At 37.9% G+C, this 9956-nt stretch overlaps 1 protein-coding gene across 1 annotated transcript in view; it reads right to left on the reverse strand.

The window, feature by feature from the left end:
- Window positions 1-8628, reverse strand: part of LOC114651620 (sperm flagellar protein 1-like) — a 120678-nt gene extending 112050 nt beyond the window's left edge. Inside the window, exon 1 of the mRNA XM_028801441.2 lies at window positions 8331-8628. Coding sequence (XP_028657274.1) covers window positions 8331-8439 — 109 coding nt within the window. The 5' untranslated portion in view covers window positions 8440-8628. The remainder of the gene's footprint in view (window positions 1-8330) is intronic.
- Window positions 8629-9956: the final 1328 nt, after the last annotated feature.

Here is a 9956-nt window from a genome sequence, read left to right on the forward strand (position 1 = left end):
ACCATCTAAACTGAGCGATCGGGGGAGAAGGGCCTTAGTCAGGGAGGTGACCAAGAACCCGATGGTCACTCTGTCAAAGCTCCAGAGGTCCTCTGTGGAGAGAGGAGAACCTTCCAGAAGGACAACCATCTCTGCAGCAATCCACCAATCAGGCCTGTATGGTAGAGTGGCCAGATGGAAGCCACTCCTTAGTAAAAGGCACATGGCAGCCTGCCTGGAGTTTACCAAAAGGCACCTGAAGGACTCTCAGACCATGAGAAAGAAAATTCTCTGGTCTGATGAGACAAAGATTGAACTCTTTGGTGTGAATGCCAGGTGTCACGTTTGGAGGAAACCTGGCACCATCCCTACAGTGAAGCATGGTGGTGGCAGCATCATGCTGTGGGGATGTTTTTCAGCAGCAGGGACTGGGAGACTATTCAGGATGAAGGGAAAGATGACTGCAGCAATGTACAGAGACATCCTGGATGAAAACCTGCTCCAGAGCGCTCTTGACCTCAGACTGGGGCGACGGTTCATCTTTCAGGAGGACAACGACCCTAAGCACACAGCCAAGTTATCAAAGGAGTGGCTTCAGGACAACTCTGTGAATGTCCTTGGAGACCATTTTACCAAAATAAGTAATTTATACTATTTAGCATTTAAGCTGTTATTTTACATATATTGTGACCAGTTGGGGGCATTTCCCCCAGACACAACAACACACACAAGCCTTGGATGCAAACATGGGTTTATTTATACAAATACCTCACAAAAAGGCTTCTTGTAATTATAAACACAGGCGCAATTCTCTTCTTCTGTCTTTTATTTCTCCTTCCACTCCTACAGATGAGCTTTGTCCTATTCCATCCGACTCCAACTGGCCTGGATGAGGTCAAGCAGCAGGACCTGGGAGTACTTCCGATGCTATGGCATAGTACTGATGTACTGGAGGCAAGTAGTCCTGATAGGTTGCCTCCCCCTGTACAGGCATCACACTAGCCTCTCAGCCTGGTATTGGCCCAGACTTGAATCCGATTGAACATCTCTGGAGAGATCTTAAAATGGCTGTGCACTGACGCTTCCCATCCAACCTGATGGAGCTTGAGAGGTGCTGCAAAGAGGAATGGGCAAAACTGGCCAAGGATAGGTGTGCCAAGCTTGTGGCATCATATTCATCAAGACCTGAGGCTGTAATTGCTGCCAAAGGTGCATCGACAAAGTATTGAGCAAAGGCTGTGAATACTTATGTACATGTGATTTCTCAGTTTTTTTATTTTTAATAAATTTGCAAAAACCTGAAGTAAACTTTTTTCAGGTTGTCATTATGGGGTGTTGTGTGCAGAATTCTGAGGAAAAAAATGAATTTAATCCATTTTGGAATAAGGCTGAACATAACAAAATGTGGAAAAAGTGATGCACTGTGAATACTTTCTGGATGCACTGTATATGATTTATACCCTGGAAGACAGTTACTACTCTGCAAAGGTAGTGGACATGTCTGGTTTTATTTATCTCACTATAGCAAAGCAGTGGCATTAATAAATTAAAATGATGCTGACTGGTTTACCATACTCTTTCTATATAAATGCTCATTTGATCTGGAGAGTCTAATGACAAACCACAAATGCATGTATCCACTGACCAGTTATGTCTGCCAAGGCAGAGCCAGCTACCGCTTTTAAGGCACCCTTTGGGGTTGTGGGGCTATTACACCAGACTGCATTATTGATCACCACCATCTACAGGAATATTATGTAGCATGGCAGCAAGACAACCATAATCAGATAGAACCATAAAAATCATTAAGAAATAGAAACCATGTATTGGATAAGCTATCCATTAGATGCAGCATTATAAAAGCATGCATGTCACTCTGTCTAGCAAAAATATTACTGATAGTGTATAGTATACTGTACACCCTTACCTTATTTAAAAGTGAATGACCGTATTATCAAACAGCTGTCACATGACGCTTACTCGGAGAATGAGTTTGTTGTTTGCTGTATTTAAGATTTAATTTGCAGACATTTTTTAGTTTCAGTGCATAAGTATCTCCACTGACATTTATAAATTAATAGGCATTTTGTAAAAAAAGAAATATTAATTTTGATCAGTGTAAAGTTTCACCCTTATGCATTTAGTAGCTGGTGTAGCTTCTGTCAAGCTAACTGGACCCTAGCTGTCTAATTGATCTAACTGGTGAAGTGCTGGAAAACACCGTGTTGTGCCCATTGCATAAGCCTGTGTTTTTTGTAAGAATTTTTTTGTTTAACTGTTTAATCAAGCTAATGCTGCCAAACTTACATTTTTACATGTAATAAAATCTATGCTTACTACATTAATTAAAGCATGTCTTTCTGTAGGTTTTCATCTCTGCTGATCTCTTTGAAATGAAAATTAAACTGTTAGAAAAATGGTGAACTCTTGTCTTGATGTTAATATGCATGCCATAGTTGCTTCTCTTTCTTTTCTTATTTTGACAGCCTAGCCCACTAAAACACACAGAGACAGAGAGTAAGCTACCAATGAATGTGGCATATAGTAGAACTTTGGGGACCTTCAAAACTTGATTTGTTTTTAAAGAAATTAGATGAATCAAACTGAGGAGCTTGTTGGACTGAATGGCCTGTGCTCATCAAAGATGTTCTCATATTGTAAAGATTTTCTGTGAGTCTTTCCATTCTCCCCCACATACTCAAGCACTTTCATCAGTATATTTAATTAAACTCTCTTAATAATCCCCAAAGTAAATATAAACTTCTTATTCCCTTTTGCAAACGCCTAGCATTCTTAGATGTTTAAATGTATTTTTTCCTCTACTTTTCTAAAAGCATCCTCCTTTGTCTTTATTATCAGGATCTTCAGGATTAAGTTGAATTCATGCAGTCTTCATTCCGTTACACTTGACATTTTCATGGGTTTCGCCATTATCTACATCAGGTTTCAAGCACTGTATGTTTTCAGACAAATCTTACTAAATGTTTCCAATGTGTTCTTTTCTAGCATGTTTTCGAGCAATAGTTTTAAGACCTTCATCTTTTCCATACCTGTCAGCCTCCAAGCTCTCCAGTCAGTTGTCTTCTTCAAAGGTCTTCAGTTTAGTCCTTCAAAATAATTTTAGTTCTTCCACTTCAAGTAATGTGATTTATCGGTTGTTCCTCGCTGTCATCTTCCTTCCGCTTTCTCTTTCTCTCTTTGTATTATTATTAGTATTGTATTTATCTGTCATTGGACTTGTTCATTCCGCTATTGGTGCCTGATCATTCTGCTGATATGCATAATTTGCTTTCTGTCATGGCTCCCTGTATGGTTTCACACTTCCATTTCCTTGTCCTCTTAGTGTTTTTAGGCATTTCAGCAATCACTCAAGGCTTTCAAGTACAGTAGATACTTTTGTCGATTACATCATAAAGTAGCATCCTTCATCAAGATTCTGTTCAGTTATTGCCATCTTCAATTGATTGTTTCAAAGTGGTTCTTCATAACTTATTCAAACAAGTACTCTGAATACATATTTTCCTTACATATTTCTTTATTTGCATGTACTTTTTTTAACTTTCATGGTTAAGGTGACTTAATTGTGGTCTGCATCAACGCATGGATTACATCTATAAGTAGATGGTACTAGGCAAAACAGTAAAGATGAAAGAACAAATAAAGGATTATTAAGAAAATATTGAACAGATGATGTTTTTCATTGCTGTAACCCAGTTAACTATGTAAATATTTTACGTAGCTGGAATGCTGAACAGCAGGTTTTTCTGTTAATCAAGGAAAATCACCTAGATAGATGGAGCATCATACAAACAATCAAGTGCAGAATTGATGTTTTCCAAAGATGTGAAAGTTAACTTACTGATATTATTACAATTGTAAAGAACTGGGCCTGTGTGGACAAACAGGTTTTCCGTATTCCTTTTTAGTCATACAGTGCGTATAAAATATTTTCACTCCTTTGGATGTTTTCACATTTTATTTTTATAAAATATTAAATCACAATGGTTTTATTTTGGCTTTTTTACATTGATCAACCAAAGAACACTCTTTAATGTGAAAGTGAAAATAGATCTCTACAAATGTATGTAAATTAATTACAAATATAAAACACAAAACAGTTTGATTATTTAAGTAGTCATAATCCCACCCCCAATAAGTCAGTATTTAGTGTTCAGCAGCCATGACAGCCTTAAGTCTGTGTGCATAGGGCTCTATCAGTACATCTTGACACTTCAGTTTTCCCCTGTTTTTCTACATGAAACTGCTAAAGCTCTGTCACGTTGGAAGGGGAAATTCACATTTGGATTGAGATCTGAACCCTGACTCTTCCACTTCAGGACATTAACATGATACTTTTTCGCCATTCCTTGTTGTCTATCTGGAAAACACATCATCCAGGGCACAGGTTTCTTACAGACTGCATCAGGTTTTTCTTGTATTTTGCTGCCTTAATTTTATTCTCTATCATTACAAACCTTCCAGGGCCTGCTAGAGAGAAGCATTCCCACAACATGATGCTGCCACAACCACCATGCTTCATAGTGGTGATGGTGTGACTTTGATAATGTTCAGTGTTTGGCTTATGCCAAGCATTTTGTTTGGAGTAATTTCCAGTGGCTCGTCAGACTATAAGACCTTCTTCAAGTTGACTTAATAGTCTCCCTTGTGCCTTCTGGCTTTCTGTTTGCATCTCTCTCATAAAGCTGTGAGTGGTGATGCACCAGGGCAACAGTTGCTGTCTGCACAGTCTCTCCAATCTCATCCACTGTAGCTTTTAACTCCTTTAGTGTTCTCATACATTTCCCAGTGGCCTCCTTTACTACTCCTCATCTTGCACCATCACTCAGTCTTGTGGGTGACCTGCTCTAGACAGATTCATAGCCGTTCCATACTCTTTCCATTTCTTAATGATTGATTTTGCTAGACTCCAATGGCTACTGAGCAACTAAGCTATTTTCTTGTATTGATCTCTTAACTTGTCATTTTCAATCACCTTTTCATCAAGTTGCTTGGAGTGTTCTTTTTGTCTTCATTGTGTAGGTTAGGCCACACTACTGACTCACCAGAAACTGGACCTTCCAGAAGAGCAGCATTTATGATACAACCAGCTGAAACCGAAATTAATTATGTGACTTCTAAAAACAATTGGCTGCATTTGGGATGATTTCAGGATGTCATATTTTGCAATCAATTATTTGGTGTTTTATATTTGGAATTAATTCAGACATCATTGCAGATATGTTTTCATTTGGGCATTAAACGGTCTTTTTCTGTTCTGTTTTACTGTTCCATAAGAACCCTAGGTTGACACCCCAATCCACCCAAGCCCCCGAAGCCAGAAAAACTTTAAGCATTAATGTTTAAATGTTTTGTTCTTATGTATTTAACTACACAGACAATTATAATAAAAGAGGATTGAATGAATGTAATATGAAATCCAATAATCAAACATTTTTCTTATATGTCATATGTAGTAGCTTCTATAACATAATTAAAGCATAAGCATTAAAAGAAAATAAATCTTACAGTCTCATTACAGAGATACTTCCCTTCTCTTCTGTCTTCAAAAGAAAAATATGTGTTTATTCATCAATCTTCTAGTATATACAAGACTTCTGAAGAAGTTTTTTTTTTCCTTTTTTAAAAAACCTTTACATTAGCCTTATAATGACATTCTACTTGAAACCATTTGTGGTAGGCTGGTAGCTCAATGAAAATGCTCATCAGTCATCTTCAGTACTTCTTCTTTTCGTTCTACTAGTTTAAAACAATAACCCATTCATCCATATTCTAAACGCACTTATACAGAGTTGTGTCACAGGGAAGCTGGAGCCTATCCAAGCAAGCAATTAGAGCAAGGCAGGAACAGTCCCAAAACAGGGCGCCTGCCCATTGCAGGACGGGGGCACCTAACTTGCGGAACTTTGCTTTGGGGAAAAACCAGAGGAAACCCACACAGACATGGGGCGAACATATAAATTCCACGCAATGAGCATTCGGGACTTGAACTGTACTCTCCTTATTGTGAGGCAGCAGTGCTACCACAGTTTCACCCCTAATACAATAATAGATAAATTAAATACAATAATATCTATTAGTTTATGGTTACTTTATAAATTATATCTCATTGTTTCTTATCTTATATGTTTTAAGCTTAATACTGTATATCACTACTTTAAAAAGTAAACATATTTATTTTATGTGAATATATTACTAATTCACTTCATAACATAAGGGAGCAGGAAGGAACAACATGAGAGCTCTGAGCCAGAGAAATTGCTTTGTATAATTTATGCAATGAATGTAGGCCACAAAAGAGGAACATCACCCTTGTGGCTTTACATATTTTGTCTAGGCCAACTGTCATAAATATCTCAGTGATCTGGCTCAGCAGAGGTTTGCTTAATTTTTACCATTTTTCAACTGAACTTCCAATAGCTTATATTCTTTTTCTCCTTTTTTAGACCTTGAGTATAACCCACTCCATTGCTGACCTGAATTGGGTTTTAGACCAGCCTTTAGTTAGAGGATCGAGGTGCCTTTTTTGACACTATTAGGAGCATGCGCTGATGCAGCGCATTGCCACACCCACCACATGACAAACTAACTCAGGATCCCAGATTAGGACCCAAGTGCAGCCATGCAATGAGTGACACCTCAGCACCACACTAGTTCAGAATTGAACAGTGTGAGGTTTTTTATGGTGGCTGGAGTGCCAATTCTGCCACCAACCCCCAGGTTTTTCCCTGCAGGTTGGAGGGCCTACATGCAGGGCTGGATGCAGATTAACGTCATACCCAGGACGAAGCAATTGCAGGTTAAGGGCCGTGCTCAGGGGCCCAATGGAGTAAAGTCACTTCGGGCGTTTACAGGATTTAAACTGGCAACCTTCCAATTACCAGTGCAGATCCCTACTCTACCACTTTACCCATTTGACACTGTGCAACACAAAAAATGTATTTGACAACAAAAATGCTCCACATGATGTGAAAAGACAAATGGTGAACCAAGAATGATGATACTGGAAAGTATGATGGAGGATATAGAGGATTGAAAAGCAAAGCAAGAAACACAGAGGTTTGGAGACACTGGAAAGAAAAACATGACAAAAGGCAGAGAACCAAGATTGTCAGCAGTAACTGAAGGAGATTCCACCCAGGCTATGGAGTATGGGCAAATAAACCCAAAATGAAGAAATTGCCTTAGTGCACAGATGCTGTTAAATTTTTGTGGTATCACAGTACTGAAAAAGAAAGAAAGAGAGAGATAATAACCTTCATTCACACACATATTTAAGAATCTTTGACAAAAACAGTGGATTAAAAAAAACACAACTTAGAACAACCAAACTCAGTAAACAATCACTTTACTTTTGGCTGACTCTGTTGTTCATAATGAATTATGTATCATATTATCACATTTTTAATATATCTACATACAATTGGACCATCTATTGGCAACATGACTGACTGTCTTATAGGGTAACATGTTACACCTAACATGCTAACTGTGTGTCGAAATGACCTCTCTATGTGAAGTCCATGTGATCTCTACCTTACAAATGTTCCTCCATTAAAAGATGTTCATTGTGCACTGCCAAGCCCAGCATACAATTAAAGTATTTGATGTACTTTCTATCTGACAGTTTATCCAAATCCAAAGTGTGGTACATTTATTTCTGTTATTTTTATGATGGCAGGTATGGCAGCTTGTCCAGGAATAGACAGAGACTCACTGTAAGATATTGGAGTAACAACTTAACTTTGAAAAAGGCAGTTTCAGTTTCAACATTTCTAAAAAAGAAGTGACCACGTTTTTGATTAATTTACCATTATGTATCTGCTTAATACAAACCATGGGGGTTGAAGACTTTACTCAGGCTATATCATTGATTGCATGTTGGGCAATTTGTTAAAAGTCACAAAAATGCCAATAGTGGGAAATGAACTGCCATCCCTATGGCATACTGCCTTGTGGCTACACCTGTTACATAAACAAGTGAGGAATATGACCAGTAAAGCTCATATCAAACAATGCTATTGATAAGCTTGGAGGAGCATCACTAAAACAAAAATATGAGGCAGAATGCCTCGAGATTGCAACGTAACCTCTCATCACTGACAATGTCACAAGCAGCTCACTTAACCAGTCAAAGTTCATATTGCAATAGGAAAAATGTAAGAGTGGTTTTGGAAAAAGCATGAAACCTGCTTTAGGAAAAAGACACCATATGATGTTGGTTAATTTGTTTAGTGATTAAAGTCGAGGCTCATTTCTTGCAAGTTTTCAACTACTGAACGAGTAACTAATATTAAAAAAAGGTTTAATGGGCAGCCTGCTGGTAAACTGACCTCCATCGCTGAAGTCCCGAACGATGCTCTTCTTAGGTCTGGACAAAGGAATGCGATCTACCCAGGTGTACAGCTCCTGCAAGGCGTCTTCATCCAGTTCCACTGCCATCTTATTCAGTAGTTAAAAACAATGTCGAAGAACATTAGAAAGGACCTGCACTTTAAGCCCCAATTGAGAAAAAAAATAAGAATTTTAAAAATCCAAAACTTTCAGTATGTTCCTTTTCAGAGAGAAGTCGTTCCCGTCAGCCAGGTGTGCGCTGTGGGCTTGAAAACAGTTTGTAACTGTTGTTGATACGCCGTAACTATAGAAACCTCCACTGAAAGCAAAACCGCACATGTGACTAAAACAAATACACGCCCATTTTGGACTCCTCATACCACATAGTGTTTCCATAAATATATTCCATTATTATTACTGTTATTATTATTATTATTATTGAAAATCATCCGAAATCATGGATAAAGTGGCAACGAATGAAGGCGATTACTTATTGAAGACTGACTGACAAGCAAACCGATTCTTCCATTCACGAGAAACACTCCCAGCTGTTTAGTTGTCCCACGCCTCTTACAGCTGATTGGTTCTGTAAGAAATGTTTGACAGGTGTGCCGGCCACATTTCGATGCCTCAGTATCTGTTAGCACTCTTAGCTGACCTTTTGTGTCCGCTGGCACTGTAACAATATCAAAATTTATTTACTTGACTTAATGACAACAGGTATAGTAAGTTTTTTTTTCTTTTACAAATAATCAGTACATGCAATGACTTTAAAAAAAAAGACGACTAACGTACAATAAACTTTCTTTTATTTCTTAGTTGCTTGTCCATTTCTGGTTCGAGTGTAGCCTGTTTTTGTATTGGTAGCAAGGCGAGTTGAAGGTTTGTTGACTACTTTAAATTTAGGAAATAAAGACGTGGAGTGAAACAGGTGAGATTTCTACTTGTTAAATGACTTGTTAAATGCAGTTGCATGTTCTGAAAATGGACTCGAACAGGAATCTAAGGCAGCTTTTTGATATGCTTCTTCGTATATCAACTTCGGAGTCATTTTGTAATGCGTGCAGAATACAGACATTGTATGTGTCCTCAACGCGGAAATGTCGTCATTTTCCGACATAAAGTACTGTCTTTATTTATGTATTTTGCATGTTATACAGTCTATATATATAGCTTTCAAGAACCGGTTTTGGAACGGTTTATAGGATTCTATCATGCCTTTTGAACAATTTCTGCAATAACTTAAAGGGCTGTTTTGTGGGTGGGCAAGAGTGATTATTTTGTAGCTATTCATTTAGTTTCTATTATTACAGACCTAAAGTTAGGTTTGATACTGAATTTAGTTATTTTTGACACATTTAGTTTTGGATTTGTGGCCACATTATATTAGATTATTTGATTTATGTGTCAAACTTTTGATATGCTCTGTGAACTTTGTAGAACTGATCACATCAATAATCTCGAATGTTAGACTAGCAAAATTTCTTCTCGTTTATATGGCGTCAGTGAATCGGGTGTATAAGAAGTAATATGGACTATACAGTTTAAAAAACAAAAAACAAAACGGGCTATTAGTCGAGGAGAGCTCTTTACATACAGTAAGTAAAACATTTCTGCCACTGATC

Source organism: Erpetoichthys calabaricus, chromosome 5 (genome assembly GCF_900747795.2).
Source record: "Erpetoichthys calabaricus chromosome 5, fErpCal1.3, whole genome shotgun sequence".
Lineage (NCBI taxonomy): Eukaryota > Metazoa > Chordata > Cladistia > Polypteriformes > Polypteridae > Erpetoichthys > Erpetoichthys calabaricus.